The sequence below is a fragment of the Propithecus coquereli genome, unplaced genomic scaffold (genome assembly GCF_000956105.1).
Source record: "Propithecus coquereli isolate 6110/MARCELLA unplaced genomic scaffold, Pcoq_1.0 Scaffold119, whole genome shotgun sequence".
In the NCBI taxonomy this organism is placed as follows: Eukaryota; Metazoa; Chordata; class Mammalia; order Primates; family Indriidae; genus Propithecus; species Propithecus coquereli.
In genome coordinates, this window is record NW_012135969.1 from 5,544,379 (window position 1) to 5,559,966 (window position 15,588).

The following is a 15,588-nucleotide window of genomic DNA, read 5'->3' on the forward strand; positions in this document are numbered from 1 at the left end:
CCTCTCTTCTCCTTTCTTATATCCTCTTCTCGAAGGCTGGCCTGAGACTTTCTCACTGAGTCACGTCTGGGTCTCTGACTTTGAGGTCCCTGTCCCCCTCCAGCTCCAGCTCCAAATCTCTCTTTCAGAAATGCACCCTGAGCCTCTCACTTTGCTCACGCCTCTTCCCCACCTGGCTCGCTGCCCACCTCTCTGTCACCGTCTACTCTCTCACAGCCTCCAGGGCTCTGCCCAGCAGGTGGAGGGCAGAAGCTCCGGGTCATGGTGCCACACTGTGCTCTTACTTTCCACCCAGCCGCCCGGCCCTGCTCCCCCATATCCCTGCTTCTTAGCCCTCACCGAGCCCATCCGGGTTCCGGGGGTGCTCAGCACTGTACACATTTTTGGGAGAGGCCCCAGGTGGCTGGTAGGTTATTGGGTGAGGAATCATCTGGTCCTAGAGCTTTGAGAAGGAAATCTCCGTGCCTGTACCGCCATCCCCAGGCATTAAACCTCCTCCCACGCCCGTTGGTGCACACACACAGCAAGCGCAGGGCACGCTGACTGTCAGGATGGGACAGACCTCGAACGGGGAGAGCAAAATGCAATGGGGCCTGAGCCGGATGCGTGGACCTGCTCCCTGGAGTCCTCAAGTTCTGGGGACCCACCACAGGCCCAGGAATCAGAATCTCAGGAGGCAAGTCCTAGAAATCCACACTGTCGCAGCTTCCTGGCACAGTTTGAAGCCCACGGGTGTAGCAGGTGCTGCGTGAGCTCCAGGGAGCCTCTCTCATTTTGAGTCTTGATGGGAAACAACTTGAAAGGAAGCCTTGAATACCGGCAGAGGCCAACAGCGTGCAGAGAACCAGTGTCTAGGCTGGGCGGTTAGGGGCGATTTTGTTTTCTGTCTTCCAAACCTTTTCTAATGTGATCATATGACTGACTTTGCATTCATTATTAAGATTCTCCCTCACTCCTGTGGGAAGAGCACTGGGCCAGGAGGTGAGAGACCTGAGTTCCAGCCCCAGCTCTGGCACAAATCGGGTGTGTTTGATAAGTTATTCTGTTTTCCACGTTATCATCCAGCCTGCCTCATAAGATTTGATGCTGGTTGGAGGCCATGTCTCTCCCAGCCTGGACACAGGGTGGGCCCTGTGTTTGTCACTCCCGCCTCACCAGGGCCAGCCTTGTGGGTGCTCTGCATATTGATGGGATGGAAGAGGGGCCAGGAAGGGCAGCCTCGGGGGATCCTAGGGGATCTCATCTCCATGCTCCTCTTTTCCCACCTTTCTAGCCCTGGAGCCTGGGAGGGGAGTGAGGTGGCAGCTGGAGGAGAAGGTGTCACTGCCAGGGTTCTTCTTCTCACCCAAGCTGGCAGAGGGGCGGGACTGGCAGTGGTGACACCAGGGCCACTCAGCCCCCGCTTTTCACAAGCACTTTCTTTTTTGGGTGGAAGAAGTTGGAGGGAGGGGGAGAGGAATCTGCAGTTCCGCACCCAGGCTGTAAGGGCCTGTAACAGCCCATCGGGTTATAGGGAGATCGCCCCCAGCCTCCCTCTTTCTCCAGACGCATGTCCCCAGGGCCACCTGATTCTGACATTCATAATCCTATCTGCCCTGGGAAGCTGGTGGGAGCTCAGGCCATCCTGTTCAGAGGCAGAGGGATGGATCACTTGACTTGAGGATTAGTGCAGAAAAGAGGAGGCGGAGAGAGAGGGAGGAACAAGACTCCATTTGGCCTTCCATAGCCAAGCACTCAGCAAAAATGTTCCCCAAAAGAGATATCAGCATTCAATAGTCTCATGTCTCCTGAGGGAAATGAGTCGTTCAGGAGGGTCTCTCTGAAAGCTCTCACATTTCCCAAAAAGTAGCCAATGCTCCCAAGGTCACCCTCTCTTTCAATCAATGCTGCTGCTCCACTTTGAACATCAGGCAGAAACTTCCTCCTTCCTCAAGGCATGGGGCAATGGCGGGTAAGGGGAGGAGGCCAGTCCTGGGTTTCTGGTATTGTCATGTATCTGGTCTCCATCCTCAGGGGATGCACTGATTCTCTCTCCCCCCACCCTCCCTGGGTCATGCCCGCCTCCTGGGGTCCCCAGCTTCGCCTTCACCTGCCAACCTGCCTCTTGGTTCAGCTCTAGTTGGGAGCAGAGAGTCCCCATGGGCCCCTAAGGGTGAAGCCCTGTTGGGCTGGGACAGAAATGTAGAGCTGAGGCTAGTCCCCAGGGGAGAACTGGGGAGGGCTGGAATGGGGCGGGGAGAAGAGGAGAGGTTAACCTTAAATATGAAAAAAATGTTAAAGTATTTTTCAAAATACTCTTAAAAATGTAAATCTTTACCTATACATTGACATCCAAAAAATCCCATGTGGCGTGAACAAAAAATACACATTACAAAGCAGCATGTGTGGTGTTTATATAAATTATGTGTTTGTGCATGTGTGCAAAAGACAGAGACAGAGAGATAATGTACAAGGAGTGCTGTCTGGGAAGGTGTTCACCCAAATGTTAATTCTGTTGGCCTTCGGAGGGTGGAATTTGGGGTGATATATACAGTCTTGTTTTTACTTTTCTGTGCTGCTTAAATTTCCTATATAAGCATGTTTCATTCTTATACACAGGAAAACTCCCAATGATGCTATTTTCAATTAGGGGAAAGAAGGATACTTTTCATCATAGAAGAGTCTAACTACATTGGTTAACATAAAAGGAAAATGGAGAAAGAAAACCCTCCGTAGTCCCATCCACGAGGCAGCCCTTCAGAGCATGTGGTGGGTTTCCTTCCTGTCAGCCGGCTCCGAATCTGTTCAAAGCAGCCTTTCCATCCAGGTATAATAATAGATTGGAAAGTGCCGTGCACGACACCGTCTCACGTAAGGCTCACAGCCCCCCTGAAAAGTAGATCTGTTGCAAGGGCAACATACGTAACCTAAACATCTGTACCCCCATAATATGCTGAAATAAAAAAAAAAAAGTAGATCTGTTTATTTCCCACAGTCTACGGAGAAGGCATGTCAGGCTGACTTTCAGGCGAGGGAAGTGGCTTGCCCAGGTTGCATATACCTGAGTGACAGGCAGAGCCAGACCTGGGACTGTCGGCGCTGGCAGCCCAGTGTTACCTCCAGTGCTCGTGGCTGCCAGGCTGGTGGGGGAGCTTTTGTGGGCCTCGGCTGCTCCGATGCAGGTCCCTTTAAGGAGCTGTCCCTGCTGCCCACCAGGTTCCAGGTCTGCCCCCAGTGCTGGAGGTCCAAGCTGCCCCACGTGGACCTCTGGCTGGGAGAAAGAGGGCAATCACTTCACTCAAAGCCACCTAGCACAGAGCCTGGGCACACAATGGGCATCCATACATATCTGTTGAATGTTCATGGTCGAAGTGGCTTCTAGAGAGCAAGCGCTGAGAGAGGGCCCAGCAAGTCCCATTTCAGCCATCCCCGAAGGCTTACCATAGGAGACTGCTTTTGAGCTGAGCCTTCGAGGATGGGTGGAATTTCCCCGAGGGTCCAGGGCAGAGAAATGGGGCGGCGTTTCAGGTGGCAGGGTTGACGTTCCCAGAAGGCGAGGTCTTTAAGCGTGAACTACAGGGCGCGCGGGCGCTCGCGGGACTCTGTGGTCTCCACCGTGGGGGGCCCTCCAGTCTTCGCCAACAACGTAGAATTTGCTTCGTATTAGCCGCGAGGGGGCGGGCTGAGGCGGGGCGGGGCTGAGGTGGCGGGCTTGGGGGACACGGAGAGCTTCATAAAGCCACAGCAAAGCGCCGCGACGCTAGTGACAGCGGCCCGCTAGAGAGGGAGCCCGGGAGCTGCCGCGCACCAGTCAAACGCGGGCGCAGGAGCCAGGCGTCCTAGCCCGGGCTCCGGTGGGGTCCCTACCCCTCCCTCGGGGGCCCCCGCGCCCCCCCCGCCCCCAGCCCACGCGACCCTCTCGCCTGCCCCGCACGGAGAGGGGCCGGTCCTCGACGGCTGCGGGAAGGTGCCAGCCCGCCCCGGATGGGCATCGTGGAGCCCAGCTGCGGAGACATGCTGACGGGCACCGAGCCGATGCCGGCGAGCGACGAGGGCCGGGCGCCTGGCGCCGACCCGCAGCACCGCTACTTCTACCCAGAACCAGGCGCGCAGGACGCAGCCGACCGTCGCGGGGGCGGCAGCCTGGGGGCGTCCTACGCCGGGGGTGCCCTGGTGCCCGCCCCTCCGGGCCGCTTCCTCGGAGCCTACACTTACCCGCCCCGGCCCCAGGCGGCCGGCTTCCCCGGGGCGGGCGAGCCCTTCCCGCCGCCGGCGGGCGCCGAGGGCTTCCCGCCCGGGGATGGCTACGCGGCCCCGGACCCGCGCGCCGGGCTCTACCCGGGGCCGCGCGAGGACTATGCGCTGCCCGCGGGGCTGGAGGTGTCCGGGAAGCTGAGAGTCGCGCTCAACAACCACCTGTTGTGGTCCAAGTTTAATCAGCACCAGACGGAGATGATCATCACCAAGCAGGGCCGGTGAGTGAGGCGCCGCCGACCAGTGGGAGCGTCGGTGCCCGCGCCCGGAACAAGGACTTCTTTTCTTTTTTCTGGCTAGACATTGCTAATGACTCCGTGTCCCCCACAATTTTGGCTTGAGCCTTAGGAGGCGGTGGGGTTTCAGTGAGGACAGGGGAGCTCTGGAGGGTTGTTTGTGCCCAGGGTGTTACACCGACAGCCGGAGAACTCAGAAGAGAGACAGATGAGCGTGGGCGCGATGAAAAGTCACCTTGGCTTAGGGCGAGGGCGCCTATGGCTTCCCCCAGAATTACGTGTACCCCTGTCCCGCTCTCTGCCTGAGAGGGGTCGCCGTGGCCTGCGGGAAACGTGTGTTCTGCGTCTGACGGGGCAGAAGGCCTCTTAGCCCCATGTATAGGAAACTGGAAGGGAGGGCAGAGTCTTGCAATGTGGGGGACAAGAACCTGGCCCCTGATCTCTCGGGCTCCCTGTGCCCCCCTCCCCCGCCCGTTTGCTGCTGTTGTGCTCAGGTCAGCTTTGGTGTGTGGGGGGGTAGACTGGATTTGGTGACACGGAGAAGCAGTAGCCAAGTTTCCTTTCCGGTCTGTCTTTGAGATCGTATGTCTGGTGTGTGCATGTTGAAGAGGGTGGCGGGGAGTAAAGCTTGTGGGGGGCACAGGTCCTTTCCAGGCACAAATGCCCTGGGGCCTGAGCGAGTGAAGCTCGCCCAGGGCTCTGAGCTGGTGGCCAGCTCTGCATTGCTCCCTTTGAGGCTGGTCCCCTGAGAACCTGCCCACACCTCTGTCCAGGTATTTGCGGTCCAGCCAGGGGAAGTTGGGAACAGGGGCTCCGTGGCTCCATGGCTCAGGGTCTCCCAGGGCTTGAGCGGTAGAGTTTGGGGTTGAGGGTGCTGCTTCCGGATAGAGCCTCCTGTCTGAGGAGAGAACGAGAAACTTGAGATTTGTGTGGTATTTGTTTAGTAAGCAACACCCTGAGTGGCCCTGCCTGTGTCTGGTGTGTGAGAGTGAGCACGCACCCTCTCCTCCCAGTGGGGCCTGTGTGGGCAGGGGACCAGCAAGGACCTCTGTGTGGAGGAGCTGTGTCATGGGTGGCCCGGGGATGGTGGGTCTGAGGTCAGGGAGGTGTTGAAGAATTCATACCAAGTGTGGGGCTTGGGGCAGAGGCAGGGGTGGGGGCAGGCCATGCTGGGCTCCGGGGATTGGCATTCAGTCTGGGCATTGCTGGAGCATTCTTCCCACCAGACGATCTCTGTGGGATAGCCTAGGATTGAGGGACCTGTCCGCCAACTGCAACTGGCTTCAAGCTGCTAAGCTCTTCCTCTTCCCCTGGGATGAACCCAGGGAAATTGGCACGTTCTTTTGTGTCTCCGCCTTCCTCTCCTAAGCCTTCTGATAATTCCTCTCTGCTGCCCCCAATCCTAGTCCCCCTCTGGGCATACCCAGGCACAGCCCAGGCTTCTGGACTCAGCGTGTCTGAATTGGAAGGAACCCAAAAGACCCTGCCCAACGCTCTCACTGCACCCGCAGGGAAACAGGCCCAGAGATAGCCAGAGACTGTTCTGAGGTCACACAGCACACTCATCACTGGTAGAGTGGGCACCAGAGCCCAGATGGTAACTGCCTGGGTTTCTTTCTCCGGCCCTGCACGTCCACCAGTATAAACAGCCACCCACACTCTCTGAAGGCCCCGATGCGTTCAGAGTGCTTTCACTTCCATTATTGAGCGGTGCGTTAGGTAGGCCAAGCAGTCTCCCCATTTTACAGGCGAGGTGCGGGGACATCCATGGCTTGTGGTCCTTCAAGTGGAGCCTTCTAACCCTCCACTTGACCGTGTGGTCAAGAGGCCTTCCCACCCTGGGGCCTGGCTGGGGTCTCTCCCCAGCCTGCTGCCAGGCCTCTGCCCCTCCAGCCTTGAGGGATGGGGTGGATGGAGCATCCATCAGAACTTCGGGGAGTGGCCATTGCTGGGCGGGCTGCCCGCCTGCCTGTAGGCTGTTTAGGGAGGCACTTCAGGGTGTGATTCTCGAAGTGTGTGTCGCCGTCTCTACTCCCACGGCCTCTTTCCCTTCACGTTCTTGCTGAATAATTCTCACTTGCCAAGTTTTGTTGTCTCCCTTTTGGATCCATACACTTACATTTTTTATTATGAAAAATGCCACTACATATAGAAATGGACAGAAAAATGTCCACTTTTGTTTAGAGTGGAATTTGTACTCATGGGATGCCCAGCGCCAGTCAACAGCTGTCAGTACGGTCCGACCTTGTTTCCTCTTTATCCTCACTCACTTCCGCCTCTCCTGCCTGCAACTACTTTAATAGTGCAGTAATTAGTAAGTAAGTTCTAGACATTATTCACCCTTAAATATTTCCCTCTGCATTTGTAAAATTGGCTTTTTTAAAAAAATAAACACAATACCGCTAGCAAACCTAAAAAAAAAATTCCTCAATATCATCGAGTTTCCTTGATTGTTTCATAAATGTGTGTGCGTGTCTGTGTGTTTTACAATCCTCACGCTTTTTGATCCATCCTAAGTGGCTACTTTGGGCATTTAGTGTCCCTGTTGGAAGGGGGCAGTGGCTCCTCACCATTTCCTTTGGTGCCCTTCATGGATCAGGCCTCAAGGGCCCCAGGCTGGGGTGGAGGGGACAGAGGACACAGGGGCCTCCAATTCAGTCCCACGGGCCAGGAATCACCTCTATATCTTCTCAGTTTGGGCTCCAGTGATCTGGGAAGTCCATGGCCATTTCCTCTCATGACAGACTTTTGGGCTCAGAGAACAGCTTCCTTTCTCCCCACCTGCTTTGGAGGGCTGGTCTGTCCCTCTGTGGAGTCCTGTAGCCCACGGAGGGACAGGCCAGCCCACCACCAACCACATCTCCCACAGCTTTCTTCCTCTTTGAAAAATTCTTCCATGCCAGGCCCACTCACAGCCCTGCAGCCTTTCGCCTTGTGCTGACTCACTCCTTCTCAGATCCTACCTTTCCCACCCACCCTAGACCCATCCCTGGGGCGGACCAGCCCCGAAGGCCCACTCTCCCCCAGGGGTAGGAATGCAGTGGGGAGCAGGGCAGTGATTCCTGGGTCCAGCGACTGATCAAGGCCGACCACATGGGACCGGGAGAGGGGTGCTGAGAAATAAAGCCGGATTGGCCCTGTAGGAGACTTTGATGTCTATGTTCACGTGTCTGTGGAGTTTTGGGGCAGCCCGATAGTGCCCCACACAGACGTGTGCTAGGGTTTCTGCATGGCCTGTATGTGTGCTGCGAGTATGTAACAGTCGATGGTAGACTTTCCCAGTGGAGGAAAACAGAGGCCCTTGTCTCTGTGGGTGTGTGGGTGTGTATTAATTGCTGGCAATCCCCACTTTTCTGGGTGTGATTGGTTGATTATTATAATTAAGATAACTTTGGGTAGCTGTGTTGTTAAGTAGCTCAATTCGCATTTGGATTTGTGTGTGTGAAGTTAGGGGTTGGTAAAACAACAATTTCAGTCCCACACAGTCCTCGATACCCTCATAGCCATTATGATTTTCCCTTATCCACATTCCCAACTCAGAACTTTTTAGATCTTTAAAAAATTTTTTCTGGGGCTTAAGCCTGCTTTCTATTAGGGCTGACTGGCTCCATTTCTCTTGGGGCAGGTGAAAACAGCTTTGCTTTTTGTGTGCTGTTCGCCAGTGGCCGCCTGACTCTAATAAGGGGATCTGAGGTTGGTAGGAGGGGCGGGAGGGGGACATCCCGTGATGTCTGAGCACATTTTGTATTTTGGTGGGTACGATGCCAGAATACCCTCCTAAACGGTGGGACCAATTTTCACTCCCACCAGTAATCTACAAGGGGAGAGGACCCATTTCCCATAGCCTCGTCGGCAGTAAATATTATGAATTTTTCCTTTGGGGTCTCACTATGTTGCCAGGTTGGTCTCACACTCCTGGCCTTAAGCGACCCTCTCATCCCGGCCTCCCAAGGAGCTGGGACTAGAGGCTTAAGCCATTGCATCCAGCTTGTTATTATCAATTTTTAAACATTTTTGCCAACATGACTGACAAAAACTATCTCTTTGTTATCTTTTATTTATTTATTTTTTTGAGACGGAGTCACTCTGTCACCTGGGCTAGAGTGCCATGGCATCAGCCTAGTTCACTCCTGGGCTTAAGCAATTCTCCTGCCTCGGCCTCCTGAGGAGTTGGGATCACAAGCGCACAGCACCACACCTGGCTAAGTTTTCTATTTTTGCATTCTGGAACTGAGGAAAAAAATAATACTTTTTCTATTTTTAGTAGAGAAGGGGTCTCACTTTTGCTCAGGCTGGTCTCAAATTCCTGAGCTCAAGAGATCCTCTCACCTGGGCCTCCCAAGTGCTGGGATTAGCCACTGCCCGGGCCTCTCCTTGTTATTTTAATTCATACTTCATCATGGTGAAGTGGAGCCAGTGCCGGCTGCTCAGGATCTGGGCGGGTGCGATGACCCTGCGAATCATCTCAACACTGGTAGGTCCTTAGGGGCAGCAGCGGAATTTGGGGTCTTGGACTCTTTCTTCTGAGGGTGGGACGGTAAGCAGTTTTTTGGGGGGCCTCAGTTTGGCACCAGACCCCATCTCCACTCCCGGTTCCTTCCCAGAAAAGTGTCATGTAAATCAGGGGCTATTTTTGGATTCCAGCTGGTGGTGATTCCAGACTTTTAGGGAGAAACTGAGACCTCTCTTCCCCTCTCCCTTTTGCCTGTCCTTTTGCCGTGTCTTCTCCGTTACCCTCTGCTAGTGATAGAAGCAGGATAGAGGGATGGAGACCACAGCATGTGCGCTGCAGTCAGAAGACCCTGCCTCTGCTCTCCCACCAAGAGGCAGTCACTTAACCTCTCCGAGCCTCCGTTTCTTCTTCTTTTTTTAAGAGACGGGGTCTCACTCTGTCACCCAGCTTGGATTGCAGTGGCACTATCATGGCTCACTATAATCTCAAACTCCTGGGCTCACGCGATCCTCCTGCCTCAGCCTCTGAGTAGCTGGGACCCCAGGTACATACCACCATGCCTGGCTAATTTTTTTATTTTTTAAATTTCTTTTCTTTCCTTTTTCTTTTTTTCTAAAATTTTATAATTTTTAAAATTTTTTATTTATATTTTTGAGGGGTGAGAGGTTGTGAGGAGGAGTATTCAGTTGCCTTGTTTGTTTTTGTTGTGACACAGTCTCACTCTGTCGCCCTGGGTAGAGAGCAGTGGCATCATTGTAGCTCACTGCAACCTCCAACTCCTGGGCTCGAGAGAGCCTTCTGCTTTAGCCTCCTGAGTAGCTGAGACTACAGTTGCATGATGCAACGCCCAGCTGGGTTTTTTTTTCCTTTCTTTTTGGTAGAGACGGGGTCTCACTCTTGCTCAGGCTGGTCTCGAACTCCTGAGCTCAAGCAATCCTCCCGCCTCAGCCTCCCAGAGTGTTAGGATTACAGGCGTGAGCCACCGTGCCTGGCCTCGCCTGCCTAATATTTTAAAATTTTTTGTGGAAAAACAAAAATTGTAGCTGGGTGAGCTGGCTACAAAAAAACAAAAAAGAGGCCGGGCTTGGTGCCTCATGCCTGTAATCGTAACACTGTGGGAGGCGGAGGCAGGAGGATCACTTGAGCTCGGGGGTTCAAGACCAGCCTGAGCAAGAGTGAGACTCCATCTCTACTAAAAATAGAAAAATTAGCTGGGTGTGGTGGCCTGCGCCTGTAGTCCCAGCTACTCGGGAAGCTGAGGTGGGAGGATTCCTTGAGCCCAGGAGTTTGAGATTGCAGTGAGCTACGATGACACCACGGCAGTCTACCCAGGGGGACAGAACAAGACTCTGTCTTTAAAAAAAAAAAGTGTCAAAAATTTTCTCCCAGCCTCAGTTGTTCTAGGCCTAATTCCTAACCTTTGATTTCTTAAGTCAGTTGGTGTGCTGAGCTCCTGGAACCCAGGGCCTGGAACCAGAGCTCTGATTCCTGCTCAGGGTCCTCCAGCCCGGCCAAAGGGCTATATAGTTCTGGGACTGGGAGAGGGTGGGATGGAGGTGGGACAGGGGGAAGAGGATCTGAGTTTCACATCTTTCAAACTCCCCCTACCCCCCCAAAAAAGAGTGCTGTGATCTCAGCCTAGCTCATGACAACCTCAAACTCCTGACCTCAAGCAATCCTCCTGCCTCAGTCTCCCGAGTAGCTGGGACTACAGGCATGAGCCACCACGCCTGGCTAATTTTTTCTATTTTTGGTAGAGACGGAGTCTCACTCTTGCTCAGGCTGGTTTTGAACTCCTGACCTCAAGCAGTCCTCCTGCCTTGGCCTCCCAGAGTGCTAGGATTACAGGCGTGAGCCACCAAGCCTGGCCTCATCTTTTCGAACTTCTTAACAGCTTTCAGAGGAAAGATGGCCGGGAGTTATGCTTTCGATTTACAGGTGAAGAAACTAGGTTTAGTTTGAGAATTAACTTCTCCAAGGCCATAGGGTACTAAGTCTCTTTTTCTCAGCCCAGCTAGTCTGGGAAGACAGGAATGTGACAGACCTTCCTAGGAGATCTTCCCAAGGTTACCAGGGGTGTTGTTCTGGAAACCTCTGGGGACTAGAACCCACCGCAGAGTGTTCCTAGGCCCCTGGAACTCTCCCTCCCCCAGGTTTCCTGACTCATGGACCAGAGCCTTTCTTTCCACCGGCTTCTCATGGGAGGAGGAGGGGGAGTGTGTGGGAATGAAAGGCAATTCTGATGAGGGTTTGATCCTGCCATTCTGAAAACTCTGCTGTTGCTGCTTGGGTTAGAAGAGGAAGGCTAAGCCATTGGAGCCGGTGCTGGCACCGGCGCGGGTGCAGGGCTGGTGGTGGTTGTGACGGTGAGGGTAGGGTGGTGGTTGTGGTGATGCTGACGCTGATGGAGCTGGTGGTTACAGTGATGGTGGTTGTGATGGTGGAAGGGCTGATTGTAGTGACAACGGTGATGGTTGAGGGGTGGAAGCGGTGACAGCACAAGAGTGATTCTTTTTCTGAATCTGTGACTCTGGTGCAATGGGAGATGAGTCCCGCCCCTAACTTCCTCCACTATTCCTGGAAACCAGGACTTTGAGCATGAGGACGGTGTTCGATAGAGCCTTCTTTCGGGCGGATGGGAAGCTCCCTGTCTGCTCTGGGTGTTAGCAACTTCTCTGAAGACGGGGGCTGGCCATACTATAGACATCCTGCCCAGCAGGATGGGCAGGGAGGGCCTGTGGGCGGTGCCCTGGGGCTAGGAGTGTGTTAGCCGTGGGAGAGCCGCGGTGGAGAGGATGGCTGGGGGACCTGTGGAAGGCCAGCTTGTACTTTTGCCACCTCTTAGGAAGCAAACTCAGGTCAGAGACAACGGTGCAGGCATATGTCTAGCGGCCGACCCTCTGAAAGTGATCATTTAAAAAGCCCTGATTTGTAGTGTTTGCTGATCGCTGTGGTGTAACTACTCCTACTATGACTGATGTCAAGCTACCAACTTGATGTCATTGAACATGGGGTTGGGAAGAGATGCTCAGAGCACCATTGTCTGGTATCTCCACGGTGCGCGTGCAGTAGACACAGATAACCTCAAGAGCATGGACCATAGTAAAACGCAGTAAAATGATTGGGCAGTGATGATTTTTGAGTTTTTATTACCTTGGTTTTTAATAAGATATTGGATTGTAAGTCTATACAATTTAATTTTTAATTATGGTTGTGTTTAATAACTGGCTGGCAAACTCCCTGAACGTTTTCCAGTTGGCTCTGGAGAGTGGGTGGGGCCGGCTCCGGCACACCGCCGACGCTTGTGCATGGGGTGACAGGCCACGTGACGGCTACTGGAGGTCTCTCTGTTCTCCCCAGGCGGATGTTCCCCTTCCTGTCATTTACGGTGGCTGGGCTGGAGCCCACCAGCCACTACAGGATGTTCGTGGACGTGGTCTTGGTGGACCAGCACCACTGGCGGTACCAGAGCGGCAAGTGGGTGCAGTGTGGAAAGGCGGAGGGCAGCATGCCAGGTGCGTGTGCCCTTGGGTGCGGTGGCCGCTCCGTTTCTCCGAGACTGGGCGCCCCCTGGTGGGCCCTCGGGCCCCTGCCCCCAACGCTGAGGATTTAATTCCCCCTCCCACCCCATCCCACTCCATCCCATCCCTCCTCTGGCTTCTGTTTTGTTTGTTGTCTCTTTTCTACTCTAGCCTGTCCTCTGCTTGGACCTCCCTCCACCCATGCCTCCCCCTGCCCCGCCCCATCTGGTCTTCTCCCTGCATCCTTCTCCACATGTCCCCTCAGAATAGGCAAAGCCCCACCTCGCCAGGGTCTGTCCCCGGGGCTGCATGCCAAAGAGCTTCACCGTCCGCAGGAAACCGCCTGTACGTCCACCCAGATTCCCCCAACACTGGAGCCCACTGGATGCGCCAGGAAGTTTCATTTGGGAAGCTAAAGCTCACGAACAACAAGGGGGCCTCCAATAATGCATCCCAGGTAGGACCTGTGCCTCCAAAGGTGGCCTCACCGCCTGGGTCTGAGACTCCCCCAAGGCCACAGGGGGTCCTGCAAGACCTATTCTGTTCTGTAAGGATCATTTTCTTCCCCTTTTGATCGCTGGTTCTTTCCCACCCACCTTGGGAGGAAGATGAGATGCGAGGAAGTGGAATCGGAGACAGTGCGGGGTGGGGCGTCACATTCAGGCTACGCCAGTCTGGGGGTTTCTCACCAAATCCCAGGTTGCCGTTGCTCGTGCACCATGGCGGGCACAGCGTCGGGCCCAGGAAATGGATGCCGACTTTCTCTATATCGAGTGCCCTTGCCCTAAAAGCCTTGTGTGTGCTAGTACGGGGGTTACTGTGGACATCTGGGGGCAGAAAAGGGGCCAAGAGGCTACGTGGTGCAGGGCAGGAGACTGGACGAGATGACCTCAGGGTCCTTTCTAGCCTCACGTGGGGCCGGCTGCGGGTGGGGGATCCTTTGGCTCCCTCCTCCTCGCCCCCTGCGACCATCTCGCTTTGTCCTCAGATGATCGTGCTGCAGTCCCTCCATAAGTACCAGCCCCGGCTGCACATTGTGGAGATGAATGACGGAGAGCCTGAGGCGGCCTGCAACGCCTCCAACACGCATGTCTTTACCTTCCAAGAAACCCAGTTCATCGCGGTGACCGCCTACCAGAATGCCGAGGTGAGGCCAGCCTGAGCCTGGGACGGGGCGGGGACAGGGCGAGGCCGCACCTTCCTCGGGAGGAATTTTAGAAGTTTCTGAGCCCTAGACTTGGGACTCAGAGGGCTCTGTTTCCCCTCTCTCTAGATTACTCAGCTGAAAATTGATAACAACCCTTTTGCCAAAGGATTCCGGGAGAACTTCGAGTCGTAAGTGCCACTGGGTTTTCAACTTACCTTTGGTCCCTCCTGAGATGGGACTCCAGATCACGTCCTCTGCCTGCCCCTGAAGGGAGGGTGCTGGGGGCTGGACCCGGGCAGGGAAGGAGGGTCGGGGAAGGGACGTGCAACAGGTGGGCTCACAGGGGACCAGTTCTGCCGGTGACCCCCGCTTTCTTGCCTCTTGTTTTTTAGCATCTATGCATCTGTTGACACCAGCGTCCCTTCCCCGCCTGGACCCAACTGTCAATTCCTTGGGGGAGACCACTACTCTCCTCTCCTACCCAACCAGTATCCTGTTCCCAGCCGTTTCTACCCTGACCTTCCAGGCCAGGCCAAGGATGTGGTTCCCCAGCCCTACTGGCTGGGGGCCCCCCGGGACCACAGCTATGAGGCCGAGTTCCGGGCAGTCAGCATGAAGCCTGCATTCCTTCCCTCTGCACCTGGGCCCACCATGTCCTACTACCGAGGCCAGGAGGTCCTGGCACCTGGAGCTGGCTGGCCTGTGGCCCCCCAGTACCCTCCCAAGATGGGCCCAGCCAGCTGGTTCCGCCCCATGCGGACTCTGCCCATGGAACCTGGCCCTGGAGCCTCAGAGGGGCGGGGGCTGGAGGACCAGGGCTCCCCCTCGGTGTGGACTGAGATCACCCCCATCCGGCCAGAGTCCAGCGACTCAGGACTGGGCGAAGGAGACTCTAAGAGGAGGCGCGTGTCCCCCTATCCCTCCAGTGGCGACAGCTCCTCTCCTGCTGGGGCCCCTTCTCCTTTTGACAAGGAAGCTGAAGGCCAGTTTTATAACTATTTTCCCAACTGAGGAGATGATGTGGTGAAAGGAACAGAAACAGTGTTATTAGGTTGGAGGACACCGCTAACTTAGGAAACAGAGTCAGGACTGAGAAGCCCTGGCTCCCTCTGTCCCTTCTCCGTACAGTGGTTGGTTGGGGAAGAGGGGGGCCAAGAAGGATTCTGGGGTTCACTTGCTGCTTCCTGGCCCACAGTGAAATGTGACAGGAGTGTCCCCTGCCCCTTCCTCTGCCCTAACTACAGTGGTTTACCTGGTGCTGCTTCTGGCTGTTGGTTCACAGCCAGAGAACAGAAAACAGACAAGGAAAAGGTCTTGGACACAAAGGAGCGTCTTAGCATCTGGCGGGGGGGTGGAGTCAGGTGGGGAAGATGGGAACAGGAGATTCAGCCCTCTTCCTTTGTAGAGTAACTTTCCACATTTGTGTTTGCCTGTGTGTTAATCCCTGATCTGAAAAGAAATAATACACGGATTTTATAACCATCAGCCAGTCGGGGTCCAGGAGAGGACTCAGGTGACTTTGGGCAGCTGGCCTGGCCTCCACCTGCTCGGACAGTGGGGTTCAGAGGAAGGGGCTAGAACAGGGGGCGTGGCGCACATCTCAAGAAGCAAGAGCTTGTTCATGGTAGTCGTGTGTGTGTGTGTGTGTGTGTGCGTGTGTGTGTGTGTTCACGTGCGCACACTTTTTTCTTTTTCTTTTTTATTTTTGAATGTGGTAGTTCTATTTATTGTATAGAGAGTGGTATCTGGATGTATTTCTTTTGTCTTCATCACTTTCCGAAAATAAACATGAAACTGTTGAGTGTGTTCTGCCTCAGTGCCAGCGTCGGGGGGTATGGGGGGCACTCAGCTGGGGGTTGCTGGGGTACTGAAGCTGTTCTGTTGGCTCTCATTTCTGGGGTACCTGCTGGAAACCTGAATGTCTTCACTCAGGATAAACTTAGAGCAAGGCCACATGTCCTATCTCAGCATGCAGGTCGGTGGTTGATGCCACCTCTT

At 54.8% G+C, this 15,588-nt stretch overlaps 1 protein-coding gene across 1 annotated transcript; it reads left to right on the top strand.

The window, feature by feature from the left end:
• The first annotated feature begins 3,756 nt into the window (after window positions 1–3,756).
• Window positions 3,757–15,173, top strand: TBX21 (T-box 21). The gene is made up of 6 exons (XM_012660898.1): window positions 3,757–4,454; window positions 12,283–12,437; window positions 12,779–12,900; window positions 13,432–13,590; window positions 13,717–13,778; window positions 13,983–15,173. Exons 1-6 carry the CDS (start codon window positions 3,964–3,966, stop codon window positions 14,599–14,601), a joined length of 1,608 nt encoding a protein of 535 aa, XP_012516352.1. The 5' UTR covers window positions 3,757–3,963; the 3' UTR covers window positions 14,602–15,173.
• Window positions 15,174–15,588: the final 415 nt, after the last annotated feature.